This window comes from Barbus barbus, assembly GCF_936440315.1.
Source record: "Barbus barbus genome assembly, chromosome: 6".
In the NCBI taxonomy this organism is placed as follows: Eukaryota; Metazoa; Chordata; class Actinopteri; order Cypriniformes; family Cyprinidae; genus Barbus; species Barbus barbus.
Genome location: NC_136734.1, coordinates 2,178,577 through 2,200,227, shown reverse-complemented (window position 1 = coordinate 2,200,227; position 21,651 = coordinate 2,178,577). Strand labels below are relative to the sequence as shown.

At 37.2% G+C, this 21,651-nt stretch overlaps 2 protein-coding genes across 2 annotated transcripts; one reads left to right on the top strand and one right to left on the bottom strand.

The window, feature by feature from the left end:
- Nucleotides 1-154: 154 nt before the first annotated feature.
- On the bottom strand, nt 155-2,346 carry pigw (phosphatidylinositol glycan anchor biosynthesis, class W). The gene is made up of 3 exons (XM_079418694.1): nt 2,150-2,346; nt 1,981-2,043; nt 155-1,767 (listed from the first exon to the last, which is right to left on the bottom strand). Exon 3 carries the CDS (start codon nt 1,762-1,764, stop codon nt 280-282), a length of 1,485 nt encoding a protein of 494 aa, XP_079274820.1. The 5' UTR covers nt 1,765-1,767; nt 1,981-2,043; nt 2,150-2,346; the 3' UTR covers nt 155-279.
- myo19 (myosin XIX) lies at nt 2,284-21,634 on the top strand. Its single transcript, XM_079418693.1, has 23 exons — nt 2,284-2,560; nt 4,325-4,472; nt 4,967-5,115; nt 6,077-6,190; nt 6,963-7,089; nt 7,204-7,273; nt 7,363-7,465; nt 9,046-9,142; nt 10,524-10,600; nt 11,021-11,111; nt 12,618-12,783; nt 12,993-13,066; nt 13,222-13,457; nt 13,661-13,837; nt 13,951-14,091; nt 14,457-14,564; nt 14,665-14,735; nt 14,928-15,007; nt 16,111-16,268; nt 16,455-16,584; nt 17,497-17,582; nt 18,266-18,595; nt 20,578-21,634. The coding sequence occupies exons 1-23, from the start codon at nt 2,441-2,443 to the stop codon at nt 20,689-20,691; spliced, it is 2,967 nt and encodes a 988-aa protein (XP_079274819.1). The 5' UTR covers nt 2,284-2,440; the 3' UTR covers nt 20,692-21,634.
- Nucleotides 21,635-21,651: the final 17 nt, after the last annotated feature.

The window sequence follows — 21,651 nt, the reverse complement described above, 5'->3', positions numbered from 1 at the left end:
AAGCCACAAAACTATTAAATTCATAGAAAAAGTTAAATGAAATGGTGGCTAATTGCAGCATATAAAAATACAAAAATATTCTGTTCTACTATTAACATGAAATACATCTAATTAGATTCATATCTCATATGCAATACACAGTAGCAGTATATTTACAAATTACACATTTAATTTTACTTGCAATTTATAAAAAAAATAATATACAGTGTATTTCACAGCAGTTTCACGAGAGCCATTAAAAAAAAAAACATTGTCATCTGAAACTAAATGAAAGAGTGTTTACCAGAACTTAATGGTTATGTTATTGATATGCAATATGAATATGACTAAACTGTTCATAAACATATACAAGAGCAAAACACTTACAGCTAAAACATCATTGTGGTTCAGTGTGTCGATTAACACATTGGTCAAACCAGTCATGATATTTGCAAGTAGGAAATATAACAACTGATTCCGGTTAACAGACTGTACGAGGCATAATGCATCCATATTTTTTCTAATTTTCTCGTCTGGTAATGACTTCTTGTTTTGATATGGACACCACGATGCAGACACAAATGAAAAATTAGAGATGGCTTTAGAAAAAAGTAGCAGTAAATCAGCAATGCTTATGCATGAGAGAAAGAATAAAGCCTGTGCTACAGTCCAAATACAGAAGGAAAGGTTGGCCATTCTGCGTGACACTGGCTCAGTGCATCTCTGGCATATGTAAAGACTGAAGAACAACCCAAAACTGGTTAACAGAAGGTTACGGATCACTCTGATCCAGTCTTTAACCAAACTTCTGCTCTGCATGAGGTAACGGCCAACCTGAACCCCAGCCATATAGATGGTGATGTAACCCACAACTGAGAAGATGCCCTCTCTGTTTGCTTGCAGAAAGCCTGTGCGCTCGTTATTGTGAATGAGAAAGGACTTCAGACCTGTTGTCTCCAAAACAACCTGGTAGGTTCCACCAATGAGTAGAGCAAGAAGCCCTGAGGCATTCACAGGAAAAAGAGCCAGGAGTGCGGACGCCACCACTCTGACGATGGCTAACGTGAAGAAGAAGTTCCAGTGAACTCCATACTCTGTCACATGTTCATGGTAGCCTGATGATTTGACGCTCGCAAGTCTCACAAACCCTAAAAAGACCAACGGCCAGACGGAAATCAACTGTTTAAACACATGACTGATCTTCGACCCTTGAATGTCCTTTCCTCTTGCTTCGGGACACACCAATGCGTTGGCCATTACATACGCTCCAACTCCGAAATCCATCACCCCTGTTCCGTACGTCTCTGTTTTCGCATAACGTCTTGGGAAGACGCTAAAATCAACAGCCAAAATGCTTATGGCGGTCTTCACATTGACCAGAACTCGAAAAACGGTCACAAACGGGACCAGGTTGGATTCTACTCTGCTATGCACAAACCTGTCAATCGTACTGTAAAGGGAACCTTGAGATGGATGCTTTCCATTCTTGTAAACGAGGTATAGGACAACTAAGTCAACTACAGCGATGCCCATGATGACAAAGTGAAGGATGTCACTCAGTGCGGTGCATGACAGGACCAAAGGCATTATTAGTGCTGTGAAGTCCAGCAGGAGATGGGCTCCCCAGGAGAACGGAAGAACCCCTTTTCCAAGGTGGAAGACTATCAGGAAGAGTCCTCGGCTGAGAAAACACAGCGGGGCTAAGAAGGATCCCAGCGAAACCTCCATAAGGGTCGTCCCATTGTGATTGCTGACAAATGCAACTTTTACTTCTGCCGATTCCATTGTCTGTAAAAAGAGACAAGCGTGAAAATAAGTACAAACATAGACTGCTAGTTGATACAGAACACACAAACAGTGTGTGTGAGTATTTATATATACACTGAACAAAATTATAAACGCAACACTTTTGTTTTTGCCATTCAGTTCATGAGCTGAACTCAAAGATCTAAGACTTTTTCTGAACACTTTATAGTATGGATATTAGGAAATGTGACCTACCTCGTCCCGTGAGATGTGTGGACTTCAGATAAATCAGTTTAGGTCAGACTAAACTGCAGTGGCCTGTCAGGATAAACCGGTTTAGCACACTAAACATGGACGCCCATATTTCTGAACTTACTGTACTTGTATGTCTTTATTAAATGGTAATAATAAACATTCGTCTTACGTTCATTTTTCAGTGATAATCCTCATTTTATAAACTGTAGCCACACATTGGGATTGCGATGGTTCTTTCCGCATTGGGCGTGGCTTACAGGTGGACGTCACTATGGGGAGGAGCCTTTGCCTTGAGTCTCAAATGCGGGACGTCGCTGCAGCGCGTGTCAGTAACCGCCAGTGTGTGTTGAGGAGGAATTCTCATGGCTGAAGAAACAAACAATAACTCATACAAAATCAATCTAATGGCAGCGAGATAACAGTAAATACAGCGAAACGTGTCTTGTTAAAATTTACACCCATGGCGAATGTCAAACAGAAGCTTTTATTCGGAAATAAAGACGCTTCGACCGTTAACAGTTCTGACGGGACATTCAGGAGTTCGGAAGAAGCTGGAAAACCAAACCGCCAAAAGGAAAAGGTACACTAATGTTATTATTTACTGCTCGTTTAACACTTTTTACCTCAAATTTTGTCCAAAAACAAGTTAAACGTACAAACGGGAAAATTTCAAAGTTTACCCATTTCAAATGGTGGTTTATGCTCCATGTTACTACAGTGCTACTGTGCTAGCAATTAATTTAACCGTTAATTACCTGCTCCAAAACGTCATGTTAGTAATTCATAATTTTCTTATTTTCCCATCACAGTTAAATTTATATTTTTGTGACAAGAAATACAAATACCACACGTTCAGAGTTATATTCTCCAATTGCTCCCTATTTATTCCTGTAATAAAAATTTAATTTTAAAGGGAAGTAACGTTAGATTAATTCCACCCTAAACGGGTATAGGGACTAGTTTTCTATTGAGCAGAACAATAACTGTTAATGAAGTGATTTACTGTGATTTATTTCTAATCAGGCTTGTATTGTCGTTGTGGGATTAAGCAGCGGTGCAGTTAATCTGAAGAATATACTCATATTATTTCGCAGGTCAGGCTAATCTGAGCATGCGCAAAACAACCACCTGAACACTTTTTTTTTTTTTTGTCATAAAGTTATAGGACGTCATTCCATAGGGAACCTGTAACTTGTTTTGCAGTAAATGAAGACGTGTTTTAGCACTGGTCTATTTTGATATGTTAATTTAGTTGCAGCATCAAAGGTCACCCTCACTTATTAAATTTGGTTTATTGTTAAGTGTGAATAATGCAGTTGGTTTGTTGTGCCATGCAATGTTTCTCATGCCTGCAGCCCTTGGCGCGGATTAAGTCGTCATCTGTTTTTTTCTGGGCCATTATGATTCATGCATTGACTCAAGTGTTGGAACGGAAAGTTCCTGTCAGATTAAATAGGATCAAGTCTATGGGAATCTGTAATTGTTTCATTACAAATGTTTAACTGATCTTTGTGATCTCTGTGCTAACCAAAGTCTCTTACCATTATTTGACGCTCTCTCCAGTCAGTTCCGATTCCCAGTCTTGTTGTCATCCACCTGTGTTTGTTATTGGATTAGGAGCAGACCTGTCCAGCAGACAGTGTGTATTATTAGCTTGTCTTCAGCATGTCCTGACCCTTCTCAACACATGCTGTCATCAGAGCATATGGAGTCACAGCAGCGTCAAAGGAAGGATATCACATTACCCTCACCCTAACGACAATTTAGATCACTTATTATTCAATAATTTGACCGATAATGGAATTAGAGAAAATTTGTATCTATTCACCTTACAGATTGGAACCCTACATCTCCTGCCCGAGGGCATCACCTCATACTCCTTACGGAGAATATGGCTTTGGTCACCAATAATTTTAAGACTCTGCTTCCTAACAGACCTCTCAAAAATGTCCTGAACAGAAAGTGGGGACAACATACCAATTATTTTTCCAGCTCTTCCATCCACAGTTTTTAACTTCAAAGCATCACTTCTGTCCATAACCCATAATTACACATCCTCCAGTGGAAAAGTCCACCCCCTGCTGCCCTCTCAGATCTGTGCAAGTGTGCATATTTCTCTCCAGATTCAGACAAGAATATTATGAATAAAGGACTCTTAAAAAAAAATATAAAAAATTGTTGACATTTTCTGAAGATCAGGTTTGCTATTGAAATGTCAAGATGTGGTTGAATTGGCATCAGGGCTTGTACTTATGAAACATTTCTAAATTGGATTGCTGCATCTGTACAGTAAATGGAACCTATTCTTTATGATAACATGGTCTTTATTAATTGCATCATGCAGGTGAATGGACTGAAAGACAGAACCCAGGACCTCAGGAAATCTCTCAATGATTCACTGGAAGGGGACATCAGGGACTTCCTCATCAATGAAGCTGAACTTCACACGTACGATGACCTCACTAAAGTCAACCCGGTTACGCCTTCTACAGGTACATTGTGCAAAAGCGCTTGGGATTTATGTCTGTAACTATTGGTCATTTTTCATCTTTGGCCTTATGATGTTTATTGCAAGTGAAGAATGTCAAGATTTTATTTTCCCCAATTCAGATGATAGGATATTCTTGCACAATATTTTGATTTTAGTTCTAGCATGTGAAATTCTAGATTGGAGCTTGAATTCTGATTCATAATATTGACCGTCATATCACATCAAAATGTAATTGCGACTTTTTATCTTACAGTTCTGACTTTCTTTTCACAATTTGAACATCTTGCAATTCAGAATTTTTTACTCCGAATCGCTTGTTTATATCTCTAAGAATTGCGAGGAAAAAAACCTCAGAATTGCAAGGAAAAAAGTCAGAATTGTCAGTTGTTAATATTATCGTTTCATTCTGTGGCAGAAACAAGCTTCCATACAAGTCCTAAATGTCCTATTGTGAGTCAGTGTTGAATTACAGCTGTGGTGTTTTGTGTTTGGCAGTGCTGAAATGTCTGCAGGCCAGGTACAGTGCAAAGGTTTTCTACACACATGCTGGCTGTACGCTGGTCGCCCTCAACCCCTTCCAGCCCATTCCTCACCTGTACTCTCTGGATGTTATGAGGGAATATCACTCCGCTCCTCAACCACAGGTAAACACGCTCAACTCTATCAGTACATCTCTAATGTAAAAATATGGAAGTTACAAATACTTTAGTGTGGAAGCCATAAATACTATGAGTTTTTATGGTCATATTAGTGGTTTGATTCCTCATTCCGTGCATTGGTAGAAATGTCAACTGGTTTGGTTTTGCTATAAAATTGAGTCACCAAAAAGTGACTAAACCAACCTGAAATATTTAGTTTACTGGATTATCATCAAATGTATCAAAAAGAGGCATTATTGATTGACTATGTCAGTAATAAATGAAATATGTTTGTTGAATGAAGCAAAAACAACTATGTTGTAATTGTCTGCCATCACGAAACAAAATTACTCAACCACCCAACCCTAGTTTCTTCGGTTTTAAATGTTGTCTTTTGAAACGAGAGAACTGTACCTCCCTTTAAAATGCTTTTAATGCGTAACAGATGACAGGATGATGTTAAGTCAACCCATTTGTCTTTTATCATAGCAGAGGACAGTGTCAAAACAATGTTTGCACACCTGGTCTGTTCAGCTGCATATTCAGTGCTATTAAATGTAAAGTTAATGAGTCAGTATTGAACTTTATATTTAATACCAAACAATCGATGTGTTTTGTTACATGTTGTTGTCACCTTATCATTAACTTGCACAATAATTAAATTAAGTAAAATGTAAGCTATTATTTGGTTATTTGTGAGGTTTAAGGCTTTTCTCATTGTGCCGTTGGCCAGTAACCTTGACAATACGTTGCTCTGCATGTTTATTTTGACATCAAAGAATGTTAATGAAAAAACTGCAAATCAGGAAGTTAGATAAAAATAAACTGTGGCCACTCTAGATATTGTCTAACCTTTTAAGGACATTTTCTGAGACAGGTAAAGGCAGGTTATATTATATGTCCTGAAGCAGTTGTAATCTCAACCTGATTTACAGAAAGCAATGTTAAAGCTTCTTTTTTTACTCAGGAGTTTAAGCCACACATCTTCATCGTAGCAGAAGAGGCTTATAGGAATGTGCAGGGCCAGGTGGAGCCCATGAACCAATCTCTGGTCGTCTCTGGAGAAAGTGGAGCTGGGAAGGTAAGTGATGTTTGTTTGGTGTAATTTCATAATTCATGTTTTCCAATTCTTACATTTTACAGCTACTGCGTGACATTAAATGGGTCCAAAAACAGGCCTAGCTCTATGTAAACCTCTCAGTGCTTTACTTTGAGTTGCTCTATTCTTAAATGCCAGTTACTTTGTAAATCTGCATCACATTGTGACAGATTCATAAAACATTCCCAGTTGAAGTACAATCCTTAGTTACCAAAACACACCTGTTCAAAATAAACCCACTGCTTGTTTTTAACTTTGGAAGTTTAGAAAGCCTTTTTTGCATCAATAAGGTCTCTAAAAATAAAATAAATTATGATTTCTCATTATTTACAGTCTTTAAAGTGCCCCTATTATGGATTTTTGAAAATGACCTTTCATGCAGTGTGTAACACAGCTATAAGTGAATGAAAACATCCTGCAAAGTTTTAAATCTGAAAGTGCACCGTGTATAAAGTTAATGTCTCTCAAAAGAAAGAGTCGACTCTGAATCATTGAAACGAGTAATTTTTAAAACGAATCCCAAGCCGTTTCATGTTGACTTCAACATGAAACATTCACAAAGCAAAACTGCTCACAAGCACTGCTTTAACAGGCATTGCAGGCATGATGAAATGAAAATGAGACCAATTGGACCAATCACCACAGATTAGCGTCACACAAAGGAGGGGTTTGGAAAAATGAATCGTTGAGTGAATTGTTTGGGAGTCGTTGAGCAAGTAAAGGTAAAAATCTCCTATATTAAATATCTCTTCAGACATGGACGTCACGCTGTCTGATGAAGTATTATTCCACTGTAGCCGCCTCTTCTCAGAAGTGCCAGGACACCGTAGAGAAGATAGAAAGACGAGTACTGGGTTCCAACCCAGTCATGGAGGCGTTTGGTGAGAAATACAAGGAGCAGTTGATGTTTCAGTCTCATTTCCTCAGTGAAGATCTGTGATATCTTCATTACATGCTTTCTAAAAGCCTTTATTTTCCTTTTCCTTCTTCCCCAGGGAATGCCTGCACTTTACGCAATAGCAACAGCAGTCGCTTTGGAAAATACATTCAGCTTCAGCTCAACGGGTCAGTTTTGCTTTCTCTTTGTTTCACACATGGACATGAACCTGAAGAATCTTGTGATTGATGTAAAGGTCTGTGATTTTATAATCCAGCTCTCAGCTGCTGGTTGGGGCATCAGTGCAGACGTATCTTTTGGAGAAAACCAGAGTGGCTTTCCAAGCACCAAATGAGAGAAATTTTCACATATTCTACCAGGTAAATTAAGTAAATGCACTCACAGAATTAACCAGGAATTTAAATAATACCAAAGTATATACTTTCATAAGCCGCTTTTCCACCGAAATTACCTGGAACAATTTATCCCAGGAACGTTTTTTTGCCCCAGATCTGTTGCTGTCTGCGTTTCCATCACGGCATAAAGTACTGTGAAGATTAAGAAAATAGCCTGGTGACGTAGGATTGCGCGCAACTGCTCCTCTCAGTCCAGGGCCGTTTCTCAATACCAAGTACGCAGAAAAGACTTTGCAAGTTCGACTCGGGAGTGTGAGCTCTCGGGGACGGGACAACACAAGTCCGGTAAATCTGCAAATGGAACAGCAGCGTACTTTATAACGTCAGTCAGCTCACCTTGGCTACTGCAATTTTCCTCACTGTATTGAAAATAAGATGAAACATGATATCAAACACCACTGCCTCTTTTCGTTTTCATTTAAACGTGGGCTATTAATAGCCGCGGAAATGTTGCTCAGGGAACGTACAGACATTACAATGAAACAAAATATTACCTCAAACAGCATTGCCTCTTTTCATTTTAATTTTAATAAAGGTATATATTATATAATTAAATGTATACAGTCAGGTCCATAAATATTGGGACATCGACACAATTCTAACATTTTTGCTCTATACACCACCACAATGGATTTCAAATGAAACGAACAAGATGTGCTTTAACTGCAGACTGTCAGCTTTAATTTGCATCCAAATCAGGTGAACGGTGTAGGAATTATAACAGTTTGCATATGTGCCTCCCACTTGTTAAGGGACCAAAAGTAATGGGACAATTGGCTTCTCAGCTGTTCCTTGTCCAGGGGTGAGTTATTCCCTCATTATCCCAATTACAATGAGCAGATAAAATATTCAAAATATACATTTATATAAAGTTATGAAACATAACTTTGTGCTCAGCCAAAACGATGACTTGGAACAAATAATAGATTCATGTGACCAATGATTACCTGTTAGATTTACCCAAAATGAATGATATCTTATGTTTAACCACTACAGAGACATCAGAGCCAATGGCAAATGTCAGAATTACTAGCCAAGGTTATGCTCCTCTCTTCGGGAAACATGATTGCCTGTGATCACCTGGAGCTCACATCTCTGAAATCGGTGAAGCACATTTTCAAATAAGCGCTGTCTTTATAAATAAATCGCAGATTTGAGTTTTAAACAACTACATTCTCACCTTAAAACTCTCTCTCTCTTAAAACTACATTTCATGACTCAATAATAGTAATATTTTGAAAATTGTGCAAATAAATGATGCTTGAAATACAGTGTTGCGTAAACTCAACCAATCAGCATGTTCAGCACCCAAGTCCCACCCCCAAAATTTCCTGACCTTTGGAAAAAGTAGTTCCTCGCGGGCAGCAACTTTCTGAGGGGCAAATTTTTACCCAGAACTTTTAGATCCTGGTTCCTGCGGTGGAAACACAGAGTACCGACCCTAGTTCCTGGGGAAAGTTCCTGCGGTGGAAACGGGCTTATATAGTTTATTTGATTTTCCAGTAATACAATGTTGGTTGTTTTATTATTGGTTTTATTTGAAGATGATGAAAGGAGCCACAGAGAAACAGAGACTGGAATGGATGCTGCCTTTGGAGCAAGACTTTGCTTGGTTGCCACATGCTGAGAAAACCTTAGAAGGCAAGGATTGTACTTCAGGAATTTGTATTTTCAAGTTCAAGTTGAGCTTTATTGTCATTCCGATACATGTGGGGACATACAGTGGAACGAAATGTCGTGCCTCGCAGGACCACGGTGCTACATAAATACAGACATACAACAATGAAGTAAAAAAAACACTTTAAACTTATAAACCTATACACAACTAACCTACTGACAGATTTTAACTATAAGTATACTGTATATAAATATTTACCCTATATAAACTAAAAAAAAATAAAAGATAAAAAATACAAACTATGCAAATGCTTCACATAAATACTGTACATGTGCAAAGAGAAACATTTTGAGCCAAGCAGCTGGTTGGGGAACAGTGCAGGATGATTTGTAGTGCATGAGCATGTAAACATACATATATTGCTGAGTCTTTTGTGGGATTGTGTACACGCAGCAGTGTGTGTAAAGTGTCTAGTGCACATAGAGGAGAGTGTGTTACTACAGGTGGTTTGTACAGGCCCACTCACCTGTGTAGCACACTTCGAATTGCACAAAAAAGTTCCAAACTGTTTTTTCTTTGGTGTGGTAAGGTTTGGGGTGGGGGGTGGTCCATGTTTCAGGAGGTAGGGGTTTGCATGGGGTTTCAGAGGGGGGCGCGGGTGGTTTGAGTTCAGGGCTCTCACAGCCTGGGGGAAAAAGCTGTTGAGCAGTCTGGCGGAGCGGGCTCTGATGCTCCGGTACCGTCTTCCTGATGGTAGGAGCTGGAAGAGACTGTGGGAGGGATGGGTGGAGTCCTTCACGATGCTGTTGGTTTTGCTGGAGCAACGTGTAAGGAAAATGTCCAGGATGGAGGGGAGAGGGGCACCGATGATCTTTGCAGCTGTGTTCACTGTCCGCTGGAGGGTCTTGCGGTCAGCAGCACTGCAGTTCCTGTACCAGACAGTGATGCAGCTGGTCAGCACACTCTCAATGGTGCCCCTGTAGAATGTGGTGAGGATGGGTGGAGGGAGACTTGCTCTTTTCAGCCAGCGGAGAAAGTGTAGGGGCTGTTGTGCCTTTTTGGAGAGTGACATGGTGTTGGTGGTCCAGGTGAGATCCTCTGTGATGTGCACCCCCAGGAATTTAGTGCTGCTGACTCTCTCCACAGTCGAGCTGTCGATGGTCAGTGGGGGGTGGTCAATGGAGTTTCTCCTGAAGTCCATCACAACCTCCTTTGTCTTCCCCACATTGAGAGACAGATTGTTAGTGCCACACCATTCAGCCAGATGTGCCATTTCCTCTCTGTAGTGCGTTTCATCGTTGTTGCTGATGATTTTGAAGCATTGAAGTCAATTCTATGAGGAATTTGAGGAGGCACTGTGATATTATTTGACATCTTGCATTCTGTTTGTTTGATTCTGAGCAGAAGACTGTTTGCAAGAGACAGTGGAAGCCATGATCAACCTTGGCATTGATGAGGGGAAACGGACACAAATTTTTAGGGTAAGGGATAATGGTAAAATTCTATCAAAACCTCAGTGATGATGGAGATGAACCGTATTCATGTTGGTTGGTGTTTGATTGTTATGCGTTTAGATACTGATTACACTAAGTTGTTTTGACTAATTAATTTAACTTGTTAAATAACAGTAATTGTTATAAAGACTGTATTTATATAAATAGTGGGTGGAGACACTAAACTACTTCACTTAACTGAAAAATAAATAAATTAACCTTCTGATTTATGAATGTGAATCATCATGTAGCTTTTGATGCAAGTTATATGGATTCATGCACCAAAATAAGACTGCACAGCAGACAATAAAATTAAGTGTAAACTACTTTGTTAATGGAAGAATTTTTTGGAAAAAAAATATCATACTTTAGTTTGTAAAATGACATGATTGTTGTCTTTTTGCAAAGATTCTTGCAGGTCTTCTGCAGCTGGGGAACGTGGACTTTAGTCCTGCATCAGAAGAGGCTCAGCCTTGCGATCTTGATGGACACTCAAAAGGTGTGATGTTTCTGCTGTGTTTTTTATATAAAAAGCTAAGTTATGACAGTGAATTAGGCAAGATGCATATTCCAGACATGATGAGGCAAAGTACTTTTATGGATGATACATGTTTATGTCTGGGCTGTGACGTGTCCCTATTACATTCCTCCTCTCACCAGCAATTCGGTGTGATACTTTGCTATAAACACTACTGGTCAAAAGGTTGGGGTTTGGTAACAATTTTTAATATTTTTGAAATAATTATCTTCTGCTCACCAAGGCTGCATTTATCTGATCAGTAAAAATAGTAATATTGTGAACTATTATTTCAAATTTAACTGTGAAATGTGAATATATTGTAAATTTATTTCTGTGATCAAAGCTGAAATTTCAGCATAATTACTCCAGTCTTCAGTAGGCTTGCTGCGATAGACGGTGTTGGCGGTGATACCGGTGTTAAGCCGCATAAACACCGGTTATGTCACTTGCCCACCGTGGCACCGTCCCTCACCGTCATTTTGATAAAAATCATTTAGTTAGAGAACAGACACTACAATTATAACTGAACCCGGCTGTTCAATGCAGCGCACCGAACAAATGACAGTCGTGCATCACAGATCAGATTTCATTTGTGACGTGAGGGGAGACAGACAAGATGATGGCAGAAGAGTTTCAAAATGAAATGTAAAAGCACCTGTTTTAAAAATATTTTTGATTTTGAAAAGCCTGTTGACCTGCCATTTATCTAAGGTGATATTGGAAGGGTTTTTTTTTTTAACATTCGTTTCTCATTTATTTGGTTTCACAGTATTTGCTGATTTTTATTTTATTTAAACTGATATTTTCCCCATTATTTTACATCAAGGTGTATGCAGTCCGTGCCTCCAAACTTTCTTAATCGCTAATAAACAGTCTACGTTTTATAATGATTTGTTCCTCAGTCTTTACTTATTTTCAGTTTGTATACCTATTTAAAATTTGTAAGTTATTTGTTATTTTATATTAGGCATATAGCATGGTGTATTTTTATTTGTTTTGCTAATAAAAGTGATATGTTCTACGTTGTATTTTGTTGTTGCTTGAATTGAATAAGCAATTGATGCCGAATTGTCGCCAATTTAAAAAGTAAAATGCGCACGGTGCTTTTAAAAGCCATTTAAGCAAAGGAAAGTGGGAAAACTCAAATTAACTAAAAACAAACAACTGCTTGACGGCGAATTGCTGTTAATTTGAAGGTGAAAGTAAAACGCGCACGGTGCTTACAAGCTATTTAAAACTGAAGGAAAGCAAGGAAAAGAGAGAGAACTGAAATTACCCCACCACCACGGTGATATCAGTAGTACCGGTGTTGTCACACGCCGATTAAAATAATGTGTGTATATATATATGTATAGGTATCTCGGTATCTGTACAGAGGCCAAAGCTTTTAGTAAAGATTTTTCCCCACCTAAGGACATGTTGACATTAGTAGCATGTGTTGATCACTCTTTTCTCTCTCTCTCTCTCTCTCTGTGCTGTCTGCAGGTTTCCTGCAGAAGACCGCCGACCTGCTGCAGGTACCGTTAGATGAGCTGCAGTCGTGTCTGACTGTGAGAACTCTGCGCGCTGGCAAACAGAGCGTCCTCAAACCTTGCTCTCAGTCGGAGTGCGGCATCCGCAGAGACTGTCTGGCTAAAGTCATTTATGCACAGTGAGTTGTATGAACTAGGTTTGACATTTTATGAAGACGCTTATAGCTACAGTAAAACAACAAATCTTACAAAAACAAACTCTCCATGTTGCATTTCATATATAATGAAACATAGCTTTGCATTGTGTATAAAATTCAATATACATAAAACAAGTACTATAGTGTGAGATATATATATATATATTTTTTTTTTTTTTTATCATTTACAGGCTGTTTGACTGGTTAGTCACTTTCATAAACAACAGTATGTGTGCAGACAATTCCATGTGGTGCAACTTCATTGGTACAAATTCTAATTATTCACCTATTTTATTTTAATATATTGCAAAATATTTTACTTACTAGTCAGAATTTAATGTCAAATCATTAATCTTTTTTTCTGAATGGAATGAATATACTTCTAAAACACATTTAATCCTTGGCTGCTGTCTTCTTCAGGCCTGCTGGATGTGTATGGTTTTGAATGCTTCCTCATGAACAATCTGGAGCAGTTGTGTATTAATTACGCTAACGAGAAGCTGCAGCAGCACTTTGTGGCTCATTATCTGAAGGCTCAGCAGGAGGAGTATGTGACCGAGGGGCTGCAGTGGTCCTTTATACGGTACCAAGACAACCAGGGCTGCCTGGACCTGATTGAAGGCAGTCCCTCCAGCATTATCTCCCTGCTCAATGAGGTTAGCTTGCACTTCTTATCTCAGAGAGGGAAATCAGAAAAAGATGTGATGTATATTTGCATCACAAATGTAGTGACTGCCTTTATTTATAGCTTTATGATCATCTTGCATAGTGAAAGAGCTTTTTTGTAGCACTACTGAATTTATTCTTTCTTTCTCTTCATTCTGTATTTCTGATTCTTTGGCTACTGTCTGTCGTCCAGGAGTGTCGTCTGAACAGAGCATCGGATGCGAAGCAGTTTCGTGTGCGTCTGCAGAAGGAGCTGTCGGATAACGCCAGCATCAGTTGGGACAAACTCGGCAAAGAGCCCCATTTTACTGTGGCCCACTATGCAGGCAAAGTCCGTTACCAGATCGAGGGCATGATGGAGAAGAACAAGGTGAAAATTATAGAATTAGTTGCTTAGATAAACTGTTGCTTGTCTATGCTGAAATTTCTTCCTTTGGGATTAGTAAAGTTTTTAAAGTGCCCGAATGTCCATTTGTTCTGTAGGACCCGGTTCCCCCTGAGATCATCAGTCTCCTGCAGAAGTCCCAGGATTCATTGCTGCACAGTCTCCTTGCTGACGGTGACTGCGAGAGCGAGGGGTCTAGAGGACACAGTAAAGTGGTCACTGTTGTCTCCAAATTTAAGGTACAGAATTTTAAGAAGAAAAATCAAGTATTACGTTTCGTTTATTGAAGCATTTCTTTCTGTTGTTTTAGTATTTGTTTTACTTGAATTTTTTTAATTGTTTTTGCCATGAAAATAGCCTAAGATGCTGATATGGCATTAAATAAAAATATACTACTACTACTACTGTTGTTTTAAATGATTGTGTTTTAGCTCTTAATTATTATGATTCACATTATAAGATGATTAGACATAATTTTGTTGTCCCAGTACGTTTTTGTTTTTACTCTTGATAGTACAAATGGGTCAAATGTAAAGTTTTAAAGAAGACTGACTTGCATCTGTGTTTAATATAATCATTTGTTTGTCTTTCTGTGAATATGCAGAACTCTCTTGGAAGCCTGATGAAGATTTTGCACAGCACCACGCCGCACTACACACGCTGCATCAAACCCAACCCTGACTGCAGACCGCTCACCTTCAAAAAGGAAGAGGTATGAAAAACAGACGCATTTCTGTCTGTTCACTTGGGATTCCCTTGAGAGTTGCAGATTTTTAGCCTGGTTAGTGAGTCTGGTTTTGGTTTGCGTTCAGGTTATCGCCCAGCTTGAGGCCTGTGGGATAGTAGAAACCATAAACATCAGTGCAGCAGGATTTCCCATCAGGTAACACTACACGCACATCTCAATCTCTACATTTAACAAATAATACACTCAATTATACAACAAATAATTTAATTCAAAATAAGCGGGACTATGTTCCAGAATTTGTTATTTCATATCACCTCAAATTTGGAGATGTTATTACAGAATTCCTTTCAGAATCATAACTAAATTATTTTTGTATTATTTGTACAGGATCCCATATGGCAGTTTCCTCCAAAGATACGGGCTGATTGCAAACACCAGACTAACTGCACAAATGAACCGAGCGAACAGTATGTAGAACATGATGTGCATACAAAGTACTGTCTGTTTTTTCTGTTTTCCTGTTTAATAACTGATTCCTGTCCTTTCTTTCAGTATACTCTTCTCATTTCTTTCAGTCTTTAATGAACACAGTGCTTAAAATTATGTGAATCTGAGTTCCTCAGGTGAATTACTGCATGCTTATTTAGTGGATATTTTGCATGCAGTGATGCATTTGCTTGCCCTTTCTTCTTTCTCTGTTCACTATTTCCCTCTTAACTAATGTCTTTTGTAGAAATAAATAGACCTTTGTTCAAGTTGTTGAATTTTTTTGCATGTGGTTTCATGTCACTGCTTGTGGGATTTGATACAGTTAAGAATTTCTTAGATGTGCACAATAGTTGAACACCAGTAAAAATCTGTTTTAAATCTCAGATAAACCAAGGGAGCTCAGTGCCATTCCTGAAGATCTACCTTCCTGCAGAGATTAACTCTAATCTAACACACCTAACACAACTAAGCTAGGTATTGAAAATTACAGGTGTGTGGTAGAGGAGGATTGGGAGTAAAATCTACAGGAAGGTGGATTCATGGGAACAGGACTGAACATGTCTGCCCTAATACCTCGACCCACCAAGAGTCAAAGCAAACTTTTAACTAAACAGATGACCCTGAAGTGCTTGATTTCAGTTGCATTAAGGCAAGACTTTTCAGGTAAACAGGGTTTTGACTAATAAATGTCATTTATATTTCGCCAGTTAATTTATCACCGTACATTAACACAGCTAATTCTTTATTTTTTTTATTTTTTTTTACTATTTTTAGGAATAAAGTGTTTATATAAATCAGGGAAATTATATATGATGAAACCATACTGTAAAAACCTTTAGAATTCAGATAGGAATAAAATTGTAAAGTTAGTTTTTGTAAGTAAAATAAGCTACTTAAATGTGTATTTTGGGTGTTTTCTTTCCTGTAGTCTTAAAGAAGACATGTTATGGAAGCAAAATACCCCAAAATCTCAACATTGACCAGTGCATGAAAAGCAATGGTTTTACTTGCAGTGTCTTGCCTTAAAACACAATAAAAGTATCATAAACATGTATTTCTAAAGCTCAGCTTTCGCTCACAGGCCCTGAGATGAGTGATAAGGCTGTTCTGGGATCTGCTGTAGAGAATGTGCTCAATGTGGTCCTCAAGAGACGTGCCCCAAACTCCACCCTCAGCCCTGATGGCAACAATAACATGGTGCACTGTGGCAGGACCAAAGTCTTTCTCACACACTCCCTGGTAAAGCGTGCACTCTGATTACTTATGAATGTAATTTGTAGTAGTTTGTAAAATGCCAGTTTGCGCTGAAGCAACTGTTGAAAGTTCACTGAACTCTTTCAGCCTTTTTACCCTGTCTCAGCAATCACAAGCTATCAGATGTGTTTTAACTTGATGTCAGTAGTTAATTTATCATGTGTTGTGCAGCTGGAGATGCTGGAGGAGCACAGGAACAGGATGCGCTCACAGAAGGCGTTCTGTATCCAGTGCTGCTGGCACAGGTACCAGACCCGTCTGCGTAACCTGAGGACACAAGCTGCCACCCGCTTACAAGCAGGTTAGGATTTAACATCTTTATTTTGCGATTACAGGTAGTATGGTTGTATAACAAACAGGGCTGCACAATTTTGGGGGTAAATGTAAATATGGTGATTTTTTTTTTTTTTTTATGTAAAAAAAAAGAAATTATACAAAAAAAAAGATTTGATAAAAAAAAAAAAAAAATCCAGCCAAAATGTTGTGTTTTTATATCAATGTCTGCTTAATGAATGAATGAATAAATAAATACATTTGTTGTTGTTGTTGTTATTGTTATTACCACTACTACTACTAAATTAAAATATAAAAAAAATACTAAAAAACAAAATGAGAAATATTACTATTGTAATATTTCACTGTAAAATGAAAACAATTGTATGTATTTATTTATTTACTTCAACAGTAAAATTACAATAGTAATATTGTCTTAATTTTGTCATTTTAACCATTACGTTAAACCATTGAAGTTTTATTTTGACAGAAAACCACAGTCAAAGCTTCTCTTGTTGAAAAAGGCTTCTCGTTACAACTTTGCCTTTGCGATTTAATAATTGCATTAAGCTATACTGCAAATATAATGACAGCTAACCTTGTTCTAGAAAGTTATTGCTAAACAGTTAAAGCTGGGAATAAGCTGGTTGTGTTAGTAGACACTTTTAGACCGCTTAAGAGATAAAGTGCACAAGTGAGAAGACGTTATTCTTTAGGAATAGACCCAGTGACTGCATTTCTCTCTGACCTCTGCCTGGCTTAAGGAGCAGACATCTGCTGTGCGTCTAGATGCTGACACCTGATCAACTTCCTCCTGATTATCCCTTAAACTCAGAACAGAACAGATGCAGCTCACCTGAGCCAAACACCTGCTTCACTGAGATCAGTAGAGCCAAAGGCCAAATGGTTTTATCTCTCTTTATGTGTATCTTTATCACAGGTGTGAGATCCTGGCTGGTCAGAAGAGAGATTAAGAAATGGCACAAAGCCGCATCGATCATCCAAACCAAATGGAGGCGCTGGAGGGTAAGCATTGTGCTGATTTTTATTAATAAAGATGTTGGACAGGACTTGATTTTGTCTTTTGAGAATTGATTGGATTGTGAAGACAGTTTCATATCAGGGATGAAGGCAGGTGTTTGGAAGGGAAGAAAAAAATGCAAACAATTATTTTTATTTTTTATTAATCTTTTAAAATGTAATCAAATTAAATGTAAACAGTTCTTTTTAGTTTTTGACTAACAAAGTGCTGCACAACAGAGATTTCCTGTTTAAATTAAAACATGGACGAAAAATAGTGTGATATTCCTTAAGTTTTTTAATAAATTGTATTATTATTATTATTATTATTATTTTATTAAGTTTTTGGCGATTTGTTATGAAGAGCTTTGAGTGCCACACGGTTTAAAATGTTTTGTAATATTCCTTAAAGGAATTATTATTGTCATCACTGTACAATATTCAAATATTTTCAAAACTGAACTTTTATTTAGCTCTTTTGTAGTGAATACCTTTGGGTTTCTGTGTTTATTTGATATTCTTTATCAAATGAAATGTTTGTTTTAATATATCCTTTTTCATTTAGAAATGTGTCACATAAAATGGGTTATAAACACCTTTTCCTGCTGGCTTTAAATGTGAACTGATTTAGCTTCAGTTCTACATGTTTTGTGCCGTTGTCTTATCTTTCTTGCGTTCCTCCTCGATAGGCGTGGATGGATGCGTTAGCTGAGGCAGAGCTGGATGATGCTGAGGATTTCATGGAGAAAGAAGCGTCGTCTGTGTTGCCGAAGCTGGACCCTCTGCTGAAGGAGAGAGGCTCCGTGCAGCTCTCCAGCATCCAGGAGCCTGTGATGGTCAGAGGTTGGCCCATCGGTCTGGCCATGGCCTCTGCTCCCAGCATCAGCGTCTCTCTGACAGCCACGGGTTTCCAGCGGATCATGTCCATGATGGCCTGTCTGAAGATCAGACATGGCGAATACAAAGTAAACACCAACCAGTTTGACCAGGGTGTGGCGTCTATCAGAGCTCAGCCACGGGTAAGAGACACTTCCAACAAACGGGCTATCTTGAGTGACCATGAATTATTCCAGGAGAAAAACAGCTTGCACTCATGTCTATGGCATGTTGTCAATTATTTTAGTATTATTTATATACTCTTAAAGTATTTATTAATAAAGAGTTTTGCATTTATTTTTATATTTTCAGTTTACATTTTAGTAATTTTAATGCACTTTTGTCATTTATAATTGCCATTTTTTAATATAATAAAATTATATTTAGCTTTATTTTTATTTATATTTTACTTTTAGAAATGTTAATGCTTCAACTTAAATTTATTAATTTCATTTAGTGCCAAGTAGGGTTGTCGAAATTAATCGTTGCAGTAATAGACTATAATCGATTATATTCATCATTCGCATATGCGCTATTTTAAAATCTGAGCGTGGCTTTTTCCGCGTATGGCATGTGTGAGACTAGCTAGAGACAAACACAGCGGGCTTCATTGCACAGAATATGCGCTGTGAGACACGGGAGCATTGATTGACAGTGCTTCCACTCGCTATTATTTTAGGCTTTTACTTTAGATATGCTTTCATTTCTGGTGTTTGGAATGCAGTACGTATTTGATGCACAAATCTCACGCACTGACAGACTTTCACGTCTGCTTTGTGTTTGTCCTGAAGTTCGCGGCTGCGCTTATGCTCTTGCATCTACTTTTATGATACGAAATTGATGTAAGCAGTTATGTTTTCAGAACAGGACAAAACATCTGATAGGCTATGTGGAAATAGATCTGTGCATTAGTGTGAATGCAGTCTATTAAAGCTGCCAATGTCTATGATGTCCTCAGTAGTGGCAATAATGCTGATTAAAAAAGAAAAACCCATAACTATGATTATCTGTGAACTTTCAATATTTAAAGCACTCCCAGATATTGAAAGTGCTTTTTCTTTATCACTAGTCTTTTCCCCCTATATTACTTTATATTTGCTTGTATGTTTTGAAGCTATATTTATTTTGAATTCTTAACAATATTTAATTATATATTAATTAATATATTCATTAATTAGGTAACAATTATTTTAAAAAGTAGCCTGCTTATATCATTTAATAAAAATGCACAAAATAAATTTGAAATAATCGTGATGCATCGTGATATCGAATCGTTGACATAATTGTAATTGAATTGAATCGTGAAACCAGTGCCGATTCACACCCCTAGTTCCAAGGTAACATTTCTTAGTTTTAAGTTTGTTTTTCATCTAATATTTATTTTATTTTGCCTTTATTTTTAGCTTTATTACCGAAAATATTTTAAAAGATTTAGGTAACAATAATAAGACTGTTTGTAAATCAGAGGGAGATCAAGTTATTAAATGTTTATATGGATTTTTTTTTCTTGGTGAATAAGTGCAAGGAACATATATTATGATATTTTGTAAAAAAGTATTATATACTATAGTATTTAATTTTATTTGTAGTAATTTTGTAATGTGCTTTTTGTATGTTTTTAATAATTGTTTATCTTATTTCTGTTTTAGTAATTTTAGACAACTTTGCCGCAGTAACATTTCAAATTTTCATTTAAGTTTATGTAATGTTTTATTTTAATTTTTTTTTATTTATTACTTTATAGATGGTTTTAAATAATATTTTTAGTTGACAATAACACTGTAAATCAAGTTTACTCAGAGCTGAGTTATTTTAGTGTTGATATACTCAAGTATTTACTTAAGTATTTTATTTCTGCTAGTTTCCAAGGCAAAACTATACAAAATAAAGAAATAATAAAAGTAAAATAAAGTACAAAAAGTATAAAATAATGTGTAAAAAAAAAAGATTAACAGAAAGTAACAAAAATGTTTTATGGTTTTAGTTAACTATAATAACCCTGACACATTTTGATGTGAGATTATGAAGACTTATTTTCTTTAGTGAATCATGCTTTTATGCTCAAATAATCTGAGAACAGCCTGGTATATTGCTTTAACTGCTCTGTAACTGTTTGTTTTGACAGGGCTCCATAAAGATGCATCTTCAGAGGTCTCCGCTGCTCTACTCTGACATGCACCCAGTGCACAAGACCGACGTGGTGACCGGATTCAACCAGATCCTGCTGGAGAGAACCTGAGATTTCATGCTGTTAAAAGCTTTCATGCAATCAGTGCACCTTTGTAATACACTACATTAAGTGATATTAAATATTTAGCCTTATTGCCTTATTGTTAGTGCAATGCAGTGTTTAGTTGTATTTACTCTCTCAGGTTTCAGCATAAAGCACAAGTGCCTTTTAATTCTGCTGCGTGTTCAATCAGTATATAGTGTAAAGCGTTTAACTATTATTTTATACTAGCATGATCTGTCATAATTTCAATAATGTTTCTTGCACAGCTTGAAAGTCATAATTGTTGATAAGATTTCAGTTTTTATTCATAATGTGCTGCTAATATATACCAAAATCAGGTATTTTTAAAACATCACATTTAATTTCTGTCAATATCAGTTACAAACTTTGTAAGCTTTAAAACATTGTGATGTTATAATGATAACTGAGGGAGATACTGGAGAATATAGTATTCATATTATTATTATTATTATTACAAGTTTTGTACTTTTCTTGGCGTCTTTTTTTTTTTTTACTTTATTCTTTGCACAAACACTACATGGTAAATACTGGGGAAAGCCATTGTTTCAGCATTGCTGTTGATGCTCTTACCAAAGCAAACTGAATTAATATACTTTTTGCTTTTTTATCTGTAATCCTCAAAAAAAACTAATTTTGTCAGATTTTTTGCTGTTTTAGACTGAAATGTATTTTCAAACTGCTCACAGGCACAACACAGCATGCCTCCTTATATCATGTGTTTTTGGCTTTGAAACATTTAATTGCATGAACAAACTGCTTTTATGACCAAAAATAATCAATATCTCTATATATTTATAATTTCAGGGCATTAATCAGCAAAACATGTGACTTGTGAACAGGTTTTCTAGTACACCACAGTACTTTAACAAACCCATGAAACACCTTGTCAAACTTTGATAATGCCAATAAAGATTATTACAGGCTTCTGTTTTTGGTGTCTTTTTT